The 16,058-nt window shown below is 31.7% G+C and overlaps 1 protein-coding gene across 1 annotated transcript; it reads left to right on the top strand.

Moving 5' to 3' along the window:
- The first annotated feature begins 969 nt into the window (after positions 1 to 969).
- Positions 970 to 3,971, top strand: LOC129885524 (transcription factor HHO6). Its single transcript, XM_055959823.1, has 5 exons — positions 970 to 1,444; positions 1,908 to 2,152; positions 2,259 to 2,658; positions 3,235 to 3,311; positions 3,406 to 3,971. The coding sequence occupies exons 1-5, from the start codon at positions 1,231 to 1,233 to the stop codon at positions 3,688 to 3,690; spliced, it is 1,221 nt and encodes a 406-aa protein (XP_055815798.1). The 5' UTR covers positions 970 to 1,230; the 3' UTR covers positions 3,691 to 3,971.
- The last annotated feature ends 12,087 nt before the right edge of the window (positions 3,972 to 16,058 follow it).

Below are 16,058 nucleotides of genomic sequence, written 5' to 3' on the forward strand. Positions count from 1 at the left end.
ATACATGATCTGCTCTTCTTCTCATTTACCAGTGGACGAAGCCAGAGTTTAATTATCTTCATATTTTTTAAAATCAAATTGTAGTTAGATCAATAATTTTATGGGGCATTCTGATATTGAGGTGATCAAAGTTCTGATTATCGCATTCAAGTTTCATTCTCCATTATTAAAAGTGGAAGTCTCCAACAAACACTTCTCTTAGCAAATTCAATTGAGAAGAAACATATTTCAACTAACAAGTTTTTATAATATTTATTAACAGAAAAAATAAATGAAAAAAAACTGTTAATTAAAAGATTTTGCATAATGCTAAACTCAATTTGACGAAAAAGTTCACGATAATATTTTTGGTATATCTCAGAATAATAAATACGAAAGAGTGGCTTAATTTTAATGGGATATGTTAGTTTCATGACAAATTCTAATAGAAAGATGAAAGTTGTTAACTTTTAAATGTTTGGAGGATGTTTTATGCCAAGAATAATATTTTAAAGATGTAATTTAAATTTAGAGTATAGTTTAAAAATAATTTTTGTCAAAGACACTATTTTTATCTTATCTTAAAAGCTGTCATTTCTTGAACAATCTCATACACCTTCATTATCTTATGTTTTTTTTTGGTTATAATGATTTAATTTTAACTTAATTATTTTAAATAAACTATTTTTATTTGTCATTGTAAAAGATATTTTTAAGAAATTAATTTATAACTTTAAATCTTTTTTAATAGAAAAATGAGCTTTAAACAAAAGTACAAAACACACAATGAAGTAATATAAATTTTTGACATCAAACAAACAAGTTTTAAGTATAGTAATTAAAGAATAGTATATTAAAAATAATTTGAATTAATTAATTGAGAGAAATGTGGAGGGGCAATTTAGACCATTGAAAATGGGGAATCTAAAGAGATAAAATATGCGACGACACGAAATATACCTTTCAGGTTATACGGCTTCCTTTCTTTTCTGTCAAAACCCGCCGTTGTTTAACAGAATCTTCTCCTTCTTAACCCTCTTTCCTCGCCTCAACACCTAACCACCCACCTTATTCTTTTCTTTTCTCCACAGTTCCTTTCTCTCTTTATATATATATATATAGAATAATTTCTTATTATGCATATTTGGGGTTCCATTTTTATCGATTCAGAGAGCAAGTGAAGCAAAAGATTCAATTTTTTGTATGTTTGATTGTAAAGATCTAATCTGAGATAGTGGAAGATCTGGAGAAATGGGTTCGATCCCAGCAGAATTGAGCTTAGATTGCAGACCAAGTTTCATTCCCAAATCCATTACTGATTTTCTTCGACAACTATCTTTGATCCGTAACGTACCTGATAAACTATCACAGATTGATGATTATATCACCAGACTTGAAGATGAAATGAGGAAAATCGATGCCTTCAAACGAGAGCTTCCCCTTTCTGTCCTTCTTGTTAAAGATGGTTAGTTTCTAATTTTATTTAGGTTTTCATCAATTATGATATTTCCTGTGGTAATCAACTTCTGATGCTTTTTGGGTATTCATTACTTTTGAGTAATTTTTTGTGGGTAATGTTTCGTTTCTCATGTTCTCCGTTATTTCTTTCTCTATAATACTGCGTTGGACTAATTTTTTCCTTTGAGCTGAGGGTCTAAGGTAAGTTAGTTGTAAGGTCTGCGTATTCTTCGTATACTTTACTTCCCCAGACCCTACGCTGGGTATGTTGTTATTGATGTTTAATTTGTCATGTAGTTTGGGATTATTGATTATGTAAATGGGAAAGCAAAAGATGGTAAAACAATTGATGTCTGAAGATTGTAATTGTGTTTCAGTACTATGTGTATGTTGTTCATTTTTGTGAAGTATTGTGAATGGAAAGATTGAGGATGTTAATTATTTTCCCCTGGTGATGGTTGTTATTGCAGCTATTGTTGCTCTGAGAGAAGAATCAATGCAATATAGAAAATCAAGAACAGAACCAATATTGGAAGAATTTATTCCACTGAAGAAGAGTTCCCATGAAGATACTAAAGCTGAAATCACTAAAGATAAGGATAGTAGAGAAAAGATGAGTTGGATGAGCTCTGTGCAGCTCTGGAACAGTGAATCTCAGTGCAAAACTACCGATGAAGTGATTAATAAACAACCATCTAAATCAGAATTGAAAGTGGTGAGAACATAACTGACTTGGATTTTCTTATTATAGACAATGAAATTCTTAGATTGTTTTGTGTTCATCTTTGCTGATCAACTTTTTGCTTTTTACTCTTCGTTAGGATACTCAGAGATCTCCTGAAGAAGGAAATAGTTCATTAACTGAAGATCTATTCCAATCTTGTAAAACCATGAATGTGGGGAAGTCATTTTCACCTTTCAAAGGGTTTTCTAGTTTCTCAGTGACAGCGGTTAGGAAGGACAATAAAGATGAACTACCAGGATTATCACTTCATACTCCTGGAATTACGAAGCCGAGGGAGGATACTGTGACTAGTGGTTTGAATTTGAAATACAATGGTAGCAGAGGTGGATTATCTAGTGTAGCAGGTTGCCAATCAAATATAAGGATTGCTGGATCACTGGCTCAGCAGCAGTCTGCTAGAAAGCAAAGAAGATGCTGGTCACCAGAATTGCATAGGCGATTTGTTGATGCACTCCAACAACTTGGGGGTTCACAAGGTTAGAACTTTATGCTATTCTTCAAGTGCAGGAAAAATTTGTGACTGCCATTTAGCTCTTTTGTTTCCTTATTGTATAACAGAATTAAGTGCTCGTTTCATGATTTCCTATAGGTTATACTTTTTTTGAGCATACAAGTCCATGGTGTTTGGCTTAGACTCGGCGGTAGATGAATTAGGAGAATTTAACTCTTGATTATTGTGTGGATTATTGAAGTCCTGTGTACATTTTCATGAATGCATGATATACTTAAGTTAGGAAATCGACATCTTTGATATATTGAAAATATAGTCCTCTAGTGAAAGAAGTGGAGCCTTGGAGTAACTGGTAAAATTGTTGTCATGTGATCAGGAGGTCATGGGTTCAAGCCTTGAAAACAGCCTTTGAAAGGTGAAAATGTGGAGGGAGCTTTAGTTCACCGGGCTACGAATTTAATCTAGTCCTCTAGTGAAAAAATATATATATAAAATGATTTCCCAATAGCTGCCAGAATCTTGAAACAACATTGAATTAAACATTTCCAGCTTAATTGTTCTGTCAATTTTCATGCTCATATTCTTTCTGTCTTCTTTGCAGTTGCAACTCCTAAGCAGATTAGAGAGCTCATGCAAGTGGATGGCTTAACCAATGATGAAGTAAAGAGTCATTTGCAGGTGAGTTTGAACTCAATACTATTTTGTGAAGTACCATTATGTGTTGTTTGTTTATGAATTGACCATATTAATAAATACTTTTATATGATTTCAGAAATACAGGCTTCATACACGAAGAATCCCAAATTCACAGACTCAACCAGCAAATCAGTCTGGTGTGGCTCTAGGTAATTTATGGATGTCCCAAGGCCAATATGGGGAATCCTCAAAGCAGAGCAGTTCTCAATCTGGTTCCCCTCAGGGTCCTCTACACTTGGCTGGGAGTTGCGGAGGTACTTCCACGACTGTGGGTGATAGCATGGAAGAAGAAGATGATGTAAAATCCGAGAATCACAGCTGGAAAAATCACTTTCACACCTCTCGAAAGATTGATGTATAGATCTCCACCATGAATTTTGCAGATAAGATTATACATTGGAGGAATTAAATTACCATAAATTGATACCCTATATACTTATATATAAATCTTGAGAGAGATGTGAAATTTTGCAGGATTAGATCTCCTCTTTTTTTTTTTTCTTTTTTTTTTGTCTGTGCATTTCGAACCGTGTTCTAGTTATTTGTTGCTTCAGTATAAGGAACTTGAATATAAGTCCAACACTTAAAAAATGAAAGAGCAGTGCCTCTCTGGGATCAAATACTATTACTTTCTGTTGAGAATTCTTGTGCTGTTTCTAAGTCGCAGGGGATTCATCATTGCACTACTATTTCTTGAGTTAACTTATTCTTCTCCAATGACTTCTAACATATACTATATTATCTTTGTGAAGAGATTTCTTTGATCTAAAGAAATATGTGGATTTATTTTTTTTCTTTAAGAAAGTGGAACATAGATGCCTTCTAAGATTAGGCAAGACCAAAATCACCAAACAATAGCTTGTCTTCCACAAGACAAAGTCTTGGTCCTTGTCTAATGAATCTTTTTTTAAAAATTTATTATTATGTGTCTTAGTCTGTGACCCAAGAAATCAGATCAGTTACTCAATTCTACAACCAAAAAGAAAATGAAGAATGATAAGAACAGAAGCATGTTGTATTAGTTTAGTGTCTAATTTTAATTTGAAATTCATTTGGCAATCATGACTTCAGGGGGCTCTTTATGGATCAAGAATTGATATGTGTAGCCAGGTATGACCTGTTAGGGATCTTTCCAATTATATCTAACCTATATATTAAATAAATATCTCGGTTCATGTTCTTGAAGAATCATTAGATATCTTGTGTAGTAAAATAGACTAGGCAAGATTTGATCTTATCCTCTGCAAGATACTCCTATTATAAATATATCTTCAATTAAATATGCTGTCTGTTTTCTCATTTATTACAAGCATTAGGTAGTTGCCTTATGTTCTATTCTTTTCTATTTTTTTAAAAATATAAATAAATGGACCACTTTTGCTCCTTCATGACAGGTGTAAAAACAAAAACTTGTAGACATCAAGAAAGGAATCTTGCATTATATTTTTTTTTTTCAATTCATCATGCTACTAAAAAAGAAGAGGAATCAAGAGAAAAAGGACAATGAGAAAGATGATAAACAAAAAGCAAATTGGTGTAGAAAAAAGAAGAAGAGAAGAATCTACACATATAAAGGCAAAGAAAGAATAGTCCAAATTTATAGATGTAGTTTAGTTGAAGGATCTTTGATTCTATTCATTTTTCAACCAAAAATCTTGTGGGATGTCCCATAAAGAACAATTTTCTCTTGGCTCAAAAATATTCCTTCCTTTGAGTCAGAGCAATCACATGAAATTAATACAACCATGTGGAGGTTGAGAATTAGTTCTCTTATTCCACTTGAGAAAAGAAAAAAAAATACAACCATAAATACTTTTTTATCCTAGATGTTTATTACTTCCTTTGTTCTAAATTAACAGTCACTTCAAATCAAAAGTTTGGCCGAAAAGTTAAAAAGAAGACAAAGATTAACTATATAAACCTTTGCTGATGCCTTTGAGGACGCCTCAATTGGTTTGGAGGGTGGTTATCCACACGGATGATCTCGAGATCAATCCTCTCTCAATGTCTTTTGAGTCAAATTTGTTGTCTAATGCAGTTTACATTTTTTATGTGGTTTCCAGATTATTACATAGTGAAGTGCACAAAGTGTTCACCACAAAATGTTCATCCAAAGGGCTGAGACTGTTGCAGATGTTATAGCAGTTACGAATTATTTTGGAATTAAAAAAAAAAATTACTGATGAAATTTCTTCAATTAAAGTTTATCTTGAGCCAACATTATATAAAATAAAAATGTCCTCAAAACTAAGAAGAATTCCAAAACAAAGATGTAATATATAGTTGCTATGTATATCCAAAGAGTATGACCAAAAAGGTCAGTTTCACCAGCAAAAATAATAGAGAAAGAATCTTTATGTACTAGATTTGGTTTGTGGGCCCACATAGATTTCTTGTTTACCACTGTTTGGTGAAAAATATCTGAGTGAAAATATATAATCCTCCAATAAATAACCGACACTCTTATAACTATGATTTATTTATGTTAAGTGTGATTTACAGTCCATATTTTATGTAGTTTTGAATATATTATTTTTTTCCTTCAAAATTATCAAGAAAACGTTGTATGAATTTTCACAATCAATTGAGTAGATGTGTAAATCCTCGTACATTAAAGTAAGCTATTTTTTTTAATAGATGGAAAAATACAAAGGAATCATTTATTCTCATTTATGAATTTTGTCAACACGTGATTATCTGACATTTTTGGATCATTAATTTCTCCAAAGATTATAAATTGATCGAGAAAGGGTTAAACGTGCGTAGGATAACACTGAGATAGAAGAATGAATGCATTTCATTTAATATTTACAGTAATATGTATTTTAATTGCTTAAATAGACCTATTTAGACTTACCAACAAGGATTGTGGTGAAGTGGTAAGTATTCCTTCATTCTTAACTAAGAGGTCTCGGGTTCGAGTCTCTTTGGTACAGAATCGCCTTTGTTAGGCAGCGCTTTACCCTCAATGTAGGATTTTCTGACGCGAATTCGAATTAAGTTGGACTCCAATATGAATATCGGACACCGAATGAAAAATAATAATTAAAAAAGGACCTATTTAGACTTATGGTTTAAAATACATATAAATTATTAGTTTTTCATGGGTTTAATACTTTAATTATTACTTCTTCTTTTCTTTTTTTAACTAAAACACACATCAATGTTGAGTTGGCTTACACGTATTGTTGATTGGGAATAAATATTTGTCAATTCAACATTGAAGTGTATTTTAATACAAATAAGTGATAATTTAAATAAATAATTTAAATAATTGATAGTTAATATATGTAACTCATAAAATAATAATAATTTAAACTTGTTTTAAACATTAACTAATCTATTTATCATTTGTTAAGGTACCCCCAATTTTTAAGTGATTTGAGATTTCTATATATTTGCAACATATTTGAAAAATCAATTTAAGTTGGACAAGTTGTCTCATGATCTCTAGCTCAACTATTTGTTTTCAACTCATATCAATCCAAACAATATTTTAGATAATTAGATGGGTACTTTACTTAAAATCCCTTTGGCCTAAATCAATTTAATTCAACTTTGCTCATACAACCTCGTTGGATATTAAATGTCAAATTTTCTCTTCAACTTGTCAATTTCCTTTGCCTTTAAATATTATAATTTTATAAGTTTTCTTCTTTCATCTATTTCATTATGTCTGATATTCACTTTGGACTCGATTAATTCAAATTTCATGAGTAAAACACTTTCTACAAAAGATAACTATATTCTCAAATACTTGCCGACTCACAACAATATTTGGTGGTAAAATTGATGAATTTTGAAATAATTCACAAAAAAATGAATAAACAACTCTACCAGTGTTATAAATTAACTAACTTGACAATTTTATAAAGGAAGAAGAACAAGAGAATATGTATATAGAAAGTATTAATAGAGAGAGTAGTAATATAGAGAGAGTAATAGTAATTCTTTCTTTTATGTGTTTGTATGTTTTTACATTGAAGTTTAAGGCTATATTTATAGCCATATTTACAAGTGGAGGAAAATATTAATGGGCATTTTACCCACTTAAAAAGTAAATGGACTATCCACCATTTTAAGTGAACAACCATTTTACTTGGTTGATATTACTTGGTTGATAATACTCCCCCTTGGATGTCCACGAGAAATGTGCCTCGTTAAAACCTTATTAGGAAAAACCCAGTGGGAAAAAGTCTAATGAAGTAAAAAGAGTACACATATCTGATAATACGCCTTGAGTGCTGCCTCATTAAAAACCTTATCAGGAAAACCCAGTGGGACAAAACCTTGACTAAGGGAAAAAGAGTACAGCGCGTATTTTGCCCCCCTGATGAAAATATCACTTAATATCTCGAAGACGACGCATTCCAATTTTGTATCTCATTTTCTCAAAGGTTGATGTTGGCAATGCTTTGGTGAACATATCCGCCAAATTGTCACTTGAACGAATTTGTTGGACATCTATTTCACCCTTCTTTTGAAGATCATGAGTGAAAAAGAATTTTGGTGAAATATATTTTGTTCTGTCTCCTTTGATGTATCCTCCCTTCAGTTGAGCTATACATGCAGCATTGTCTTCATACAATATTGTTGGAGCGTCTTTTGTCAAAGAAAGACCACATGTTTCTTGAATGTGTTCAGTTATTGATCTTAACCAAACACATTCTCGACTTGCTTCATGAATGACTATTATCTCTGCATGATTTGAGGAAGTGGCAACCATAGTTTGCTTTGTTGAACGCCATGATATAGCTGTACCACCACATGTAAATAAATAGCCTGTTTGCGATCGACCTTTATGGGGATCAGATAAATATCCCGCATCTGCATAACCAATCAATTGTGACGTGGAATCATTTGAGTAAAATAATCCCATATCAATGGTACCTCGAAGGTATCTGAATATATGCTTAATTTCATTCCAGTGTCTGCGTGTTGGTGAAGAACTAAATCTTGCTAACAAGTTTACTGAGAAAGCTATATCTGGTCTAGAATTGTTGACAAGATACATTAATGCACCAATTGCACTAAGGTATGGTATTTCAGCACCAATAAGTTCTTCATCATTTTCATAAGGCCGAAACGGATCTGTATTAATATCAAGAGATCTCACAACCATTGGAGTACTCAATGGGTGTGCTTTATCCATATAAAATCTCTTTAAAATATTTTCAGTATATGTTGACTGATGGACAAATATCCCATTTGTAAAATGTTCAATTTGTAGACCAAGACAAAATTTTGTCTTTCCAAGATCTTTCATTTCAAACTCCTTTTTCAGGCATTTTACTGCCTTTGAAAGTTCTTCTGGAGTTCCAATAATATTTAAATCATCAACATATACTGCTATTATGACAAATTTAGATCCAGACCTTCTCATAAAGACACAAGGGCAAATTAGATCATTTTTATATCCTTCTTTTAGCAAATATTCGCTAAGACGATTGTACCACATTCGCCCTGATTGTTTTAACCCGTACAAGGATTTTTGAAGTTTTATTGAGCAATTTTCTCGAGAATCCTTGTATGCTTCAGGCACTTTGAACCCTTCGGGAATTTTCATAAAAATGTCGTGGTCCAATGAGCCATATAAATAGGCAGTGACCACGTCCATTAACTGCATTTCAAGCTTTTCATGAACTGCCAAATTCATTAGATACCTGAAAGTAATTGCATCCACCACAGGGGAATATGTTTCCATATAGTCAATGCCAGGTCTTTGCGAAAAACCTTGGGCTACAAGTCGTGTTTTATATCTTACGACTTCACCCTTTTCATTTCGTTTACGCACAAAAACCCATTTGTGCCCTACTGGCTTGACACCTTCAGGTGTTCGAACTATTGATCCGAAAACTTCACGTTTTTCAAGTGAAGTTAACTCTGCTTGAATTGCATCCTTCCATCTTGGCCAATCATTTCTCTGTCTGCATTCATCGACAGATTTTGATTCAAGATCCTTATCTTGTTGCATTATTTCAATGGCAACATTATAAGCAAAAATATTATCGACCACAATATTATTTCGGTTCCACCATTTTCCTGTCGAGACATAACTTATTGAGATTTCTTCATTCTCATTATTTTCAGGTACTTGGACCTCCTCGGTGGTATCACCATTTGTTGTGTCTCTGGGCTCTTCTTGAGCACTCGCCTCCAAATTATGATCATCTTGATCATTTATTCCTTTCCTTTTTCGAGGATTTTTATCTTTGGAACCAAATGGTCTTCCACGTTTTAAGCGTGGTCTAGACTCATTTGCCTGAATAAGTTATCCTACCGGGACATCAACTCGAACTTGAGCATTAGCAGCTGGGATATGCGATTTAGTAACCCGTGGAAGGTTAGTAAATGCATCCGGCAGTTGATTTGCAATATTCTGCAAATAAATCATCTTTTGAACTTCTTGTTCACATTGATTTGTTCGAGGATCTAAATGAGATAGTGATAATGAATTCCAATCTATCTCATTTTTCATCTGCTTATGTTCTCCCCCTAATGTTGGGTATACTGATTCATCAAAATGACAATCAGCGAATCTTGCCGTAAATAAATCTCCAGTCATAGGTTCCAGATATTTTATAATAGAAGGAGATTCATACCCAACATATATTCCCAACCTTCTTTGGGGACCCATCTTTGTGCGATGCGGTGGAGCAATTGGGACATATACCGCACACCCAAATATTCTAAGATGGGATATATTTGGCTCCCTTCCAAACGCCAACTGTAATGGGGAAAATTCATGATAATTTGTTGGCCTTACGCGCACAAATGCTGCTGCATGCAAAATAGCATGCCCCCATACTGAAATAGGAAGTTTTGTCCTCATTAGCAATGGTCTAGCTATCCATTGGAGGCGTTTAATCAATGATTCCGCTAGACCATTTTGTGTATGTACATGAGCGACCGGATGCTCAACTTTTATTCCAATCGACATACAATAATCATTAAATGATTGAGATGTGAATTCACCAGCATTATCAAGACGAATTGTCTTTATTGCATAATCTGAAAATTGTGCTCTTAACCTTATAATTTGAGCTAACAATCTCGCAAAAGCCATGTTGCGAGTTGATAATAAGCACACATGTGACCATCTTGTAGATGCATCTATCAAGACCATATAATATTTAAATGGTCCACATGAAGGGTGAATTGGCCCACATATATCACCATGTATACGTTCCAGAAACGCAGGGGATTCAATCCCAACCTTAGTTGCTGATGGTTTGATAATCAGTTTTCCTTGGGAACAAGCAACACAATAGAATTCCTTAGATTGAAGAATTTTCTGATTCTTCAAAGTGTGCCCATGTGAATTCTCAATAATTCTGCGCATCATATTATAACCGGGATGGCCCAACCGGTCATGCCAAATGATAAAATCATCAGAATCAGTAAACCTTTTGTTTACAATGGCATGTGATTCAACAGTACCAATATTTGTATGGTACAACCCAGAAGAAAGTGCAGGTAATTTTTCGTGCACAATTTTCTTCTCCATATTTATTGTAGTAATATAAAGGTATTCAACCTTTCCTTCATTTGCAGTCTCAATATGATAGCCATTTTGGCGAATAACCTTGAAACTTAACAAGTTTCTTTGAGACTTACTACAATATAATGCATTATCAATTACCAATATCGTTCCTCCAGGTAGTAATAAGGTTGCTTTTCCAGAGCCTTCAATTAATTTTGTACTACCAGATATTGTATTGACATAGTCCTTTTTCACAATCAAATGACAAAAATATTTCTTTTCTTTTAATATCGTATGAGTTGTGGCACTATCCAAAATGCACATATCTCCATTATTCATCTTGAATCCAATTGAAGACTGATAAATTTATTTATCTTCATAAAATAAAAATGCATTGTAAGAAATAAAATAAGTAACAATTTTGCTAGAAAAACATAAGTACTTTTTTTTTAAAAGTTAAATTATGGTAATTTAGAATTTAAAAAATTATATGATTCAATTGTGATGAATGTTACAATAATTTAGTTTATGGAATTATATACTTATTAACCTTAAATAAATATTATACACAAGTATTAAAAACAAATATAAAATATTATAAAACATTAATATAATATTATTCATCATGTATAAATAATTTGTTTATTGACAAAAATAATACAATCATTATATATTATTAATGTCTAAAACATTAACAAGAATAAATAGTTAGTATAATGACATTAAATAAGGCGAATATTATTTTTGGTAACAATATGATATTAAGATTAAATAATAGCACACTAATAGTAATTAATTACAACATTGTAAAATAGCACAATGTAATAAATAATATACAATTATCATAAAAATGTAACCTTGATTATTATTTTTTTCTTCAAATACATAAACGTAAAAACACAATAATTCAAAATACATGATAACATATTGAAAAACATGAAATTAAACATCAATTAAGATCCTTAAAAAAATCTTCAACCTCCAAATGAGTAATATCATTGAGGTCATTAAAATCATCATCCCTTAAGGCCAGATTTGTTTCAATATTATCATTATTCAAAGGCCTTGCCTCAACATTATTTTCGAACGCCAAGTGTGACTCTATCCGAGCATTAGAAGAAGAGGCACCACCTCTATTTGCCTTTCTTTTAAAAGAATTTTGATAAAGTCTTACAAAATGCTCAGGCGTCCGACATTCATTTTTCCAGTGGTCTTTCATGCCACAACGATGACAGTTACTTTTTGAAGGGCCATTTTGAGAACTGATATTGTTCTCCCTTTTATGTTGACCACCACCACGACGATTATTATATCGTCCTCTGCCATTGCCACGCCCACGCACATTATTATGACCTTGATATTTATTATGTCTTCTTTCAGACTGGCCATGTGCTTTTACCATATTTGCCTCCGGTAACGGAGCAGTTCCAGTGGGACGGGCTTCATGATTTTTCATTAAAAGGGCATTATGTTGTTCAGCCACCAGAAGACATGATATCAATTCAGAGTATTTTTTAAAACCCTTTTCACGGTATTGCTGCTATAATATTACATTAGAGGCATGAAAAGTAGTTAGTGTCTTTTCTAACATGTCCTCATCATTTATATTTTCCCCACATAATTTTAATTGGGAAGTTATTCTAAATACAGCAGAATTATACTCAATTACGGTTTTAAAATCTTGAAACCGTAAGTGCATCCACTCATAACGAGCCCTTGGCAATACCGTTGCCCTGAGGTGGTCATACCTCCCTTTTAAGTCTTTCCACAATTCAAGTGGATCTTTCACTGTCAAGTATTCCATTTTTAGGCTTTCATCTAGATGATGACGAAGGAAAATCATAGCCTTTGCTTTATCCTGACTTGATGCTGTATTTCCTTCAATTATAGCATCACCAAGACCCTTAGCGGTAAGGTGAATTTCAGCATCAAGTACCCATGACAAATAATTTTTACCAGAAATATCAAGTGCCACAAATTCCAATTTTGACAAGTTTGACATGATGAAAATTAATTTGAAAGTAACAAAGATAACTTAAAAATTAAATTTCTTTAGTAGATATACCTGATATAGAAGTTAATTTTCTGAAAAATTAGAGCTTCGTGCTGATAACGTGTTATAAATTAACTAACTTGACAATTTTATAAAGGAAGAAGAACAAGAGAATATGTATATAGAAAGTATTAATAGAGAGAGTAGTAATATAGAGAGAGTAATAGTAATTCTTTCTTTTATGTGTTTGTATGTTTTTACATTGAAGTTTAAGGCTATATTTATAGCCATATTTACAAGTGGAGGAAAATATTAATGGGCATTTTACCCACTTAAAAAGTAAATGGACTATCCACCATTTTAAGTGAACAACCATTTTACTTGGTTGATATTACTTGGTTGATAATAACCATGAAGAAATGGGCAAAATGGTTTTGTTATTATTTCTGCCTCTTCATCATTCTTGACGTCTATCCACCAAACAAGTCGTTGTCGTACTTTCAGAATTGTTAAGAATATCCTTTTATGTAGCCTTATCACTTTATTATTTAATTCACATTATAAAATGTTAGCTTGAGATTAGGTGCAAACAAACTGGCATGTTACATCAACTTCACTATCTATTCATTGTGAAAAAACTTATTTAACAAAAAAAAAAAGAAAAAAAGAAGAGGAGAATCAATAAATAAAGAAAATTAGCTAGGCAATGTGACGTTAAAATATTTTGTATACTTAATGTCATTGGTGTAAAATAGCCATTCTTTTTTCTAATGGACAAAATCTTAATTTATTTATTTTTAAATGAAGAAGGGTATTATTTGACAAACATATAAGAGTAAACACATCTAGATATTTTCTCACGGACTACCAAATATTATTCTATTTTTACAGAAATATGCTGCATATTGTTTGAATAACAAAGTATATTCCATATGTTTCAATGAAAATACTTTTTTTTTTCAGGTCCAAAAGTATTTTGTATTTTGCGTAAAGGAAAAATGTCAATTTATTGTACTTTATTCTATATATCTTTTCCAATACAATCTTTTTTTATATTGTTAAATGCTAAAAGTTCACTATAATATGTATATGTCCCCCCCCCCCCCCCGAGTCCCAACAAATAGTAAATTGATATTTCGACAATCTTTTGAAAACATTTTTGAAGATTAAATTTCAAGAAAAAAAGTTAAACAAAAACATACAACAACAATTATATACTTAGGGTAATCCCACGAGGTCATAAGTGATGTCTAAGGAGGAGGATGTCTATGCAGACTTTTCTCTATCTTGTGAAGATAGAGAAGTTATTTCCTATGGATCTTTAGCTCAAGTAACACATATACAAAAAAATATAAAAAGAAATATAATAGTAAAAAAGTCATACTAAAACTAATGATTAAAAAAAAAAGCAACAACAACAAATAATATGATAAATGGATAAAACCGAAACAAACAGTCATAGTAAATTGGAGGAAATGGGTGAACAAATTGCATATGGGCTTAAAATGTTATTCTAACAAACCACAATAGTCTTATGTTGGAAATACTACTTCCTTGAAAAGTAAAGAGAACTTGAAAAATGATGTTGGACTTCCATATGGGCTTTCACAAAGAAAAAAGTGAAACTTACATAAATATACAATATTAAGAAAATATTTACCATCTATATCAATAAAAAAAATCATTGAACACTTATAATATATTTATAATACAGTTTTAATATATATTGCAGAGAACTATTTATAAAACATATATAGTACAAGTTTTATAGATGGATAATACATTTGTCACATATTTTAATAGACTTATAATACATTATGTCAGTTTCTCACTACACAAACATAATATATATTTTAAAACATTTATAATACATTTATATTGTATGCATAATTCACTTTTAATACAAGTGTAGATTTATCATAATATTGCTATTTATTGCTATAAACGGTAATAAATAAAAAATATCGCTAAAATCAGTAATTAATTTTTAAAAATCAATCAATCAAGTAATTTTTCCAAGAAAAAAAAGTTTTTTTTCTGGGGAAATTTATCAAAATAGTACTAGCATTTTAGCATTAAATGGGACTCTATAGCTATAGTTTGCTTAATTATGAATAATAGAAAAATATTAGGGGAGGAGGGAGGAGAGAGGATACCGATATCGGGGAGAGAAAGGAGAGAGTGTATTTTTTTCACTGATTTTGGAGAAGAAGAATACAAAAATAAACTGATTTGTATCAAAATGTATACATATTAAGAGGAGAGAGGCGAGCGAGACGGAGAGAGGGAGGAAAGAGACGATCAAGATCAAGAGAGGAAGGAGAGAGGATTGTATTTTGTATTTTGTATTTTATTCTGTATTTATTTTGTATTAATTGTATTCGAAATACAACGAATACAATTGTATCCATCCTCTCTTTGATTGGATATAAATACATTTGACAGAGATGATGAATGCATATTGTATTTGTATGAATACCAATACAATTGATACAAAAAAAATACAAAATACAATTTTTCGAATACAATTAAAATAAAATACAAAACTCTTACCTATATTTTTTAAATACAATTGATACATAATAAATTTGAATGTACTTCTTCTTATTAGCAGGAGAGAGAGAAAGAGGGCGAGAGAGGAGAGGGCAGAAGAGAAGGCGGGAGAGAGGAGATGACAAGAAAGAGGAAGGAAAGACAAGGGAGAGGAGACTGAGAGAGAGAGGGAGAGTGGGTGCGAGAGAGGAGAGGGGACTGAGAGAGAGAGAGAGAGAGTGAGTGTGAAAAAGAGGAGAGGCAAGAGAGAAGGAGAAGAGTTAAGAGAGAGAAAGAAATTGTTTGCTATAATAACAATATATATATATATATATATTTTGATAATATTTTGAAATTATAGCTATTTTTCATTAAAAAAGCTGCTAATTTTGTCTAGTTTAATTTTTTTAAAAAAGCTGTTAATTTTGACTAGTTTAATATTTTTTTCTTTTTTGGTCTTAGCAAAAACATAGTAAGTACGTTTTGCATAGATCAAACCATGATAATATCAAGTTGAGTTCTAACTCCAATGTATTCTACTATTCCTTTCCAAAATTAGAGGCAACAAAATCAATCCATTTTTAATAATTCGTCCAACTTGCTCATGTTTATAAATGGGTTGAATGCAAAAATGCTCATTAATAAATGCATCCTCAAATCCCCTTTGTGAAATCACATCGAGTTACTATTGTTGATGGAGAATTATGTTAATTTGAAATAA

The sequence above is a fragment of the Solanum dulcamara genome, chromosome 4 (assembly GCF_947179165.1).
Source record: "Solanum dulcamara chromosome 4, daSolDulc1.2, whole genome shotgun sequence".
In the NCBI taxonomy this organism is placed as follows: domain Eukaryota; kingdom Viridiplantae; phylum Streptophyta; class Magnoliopsida; order Solanales; family Solanaceae; genus Solanum; species Solanum dulcamara.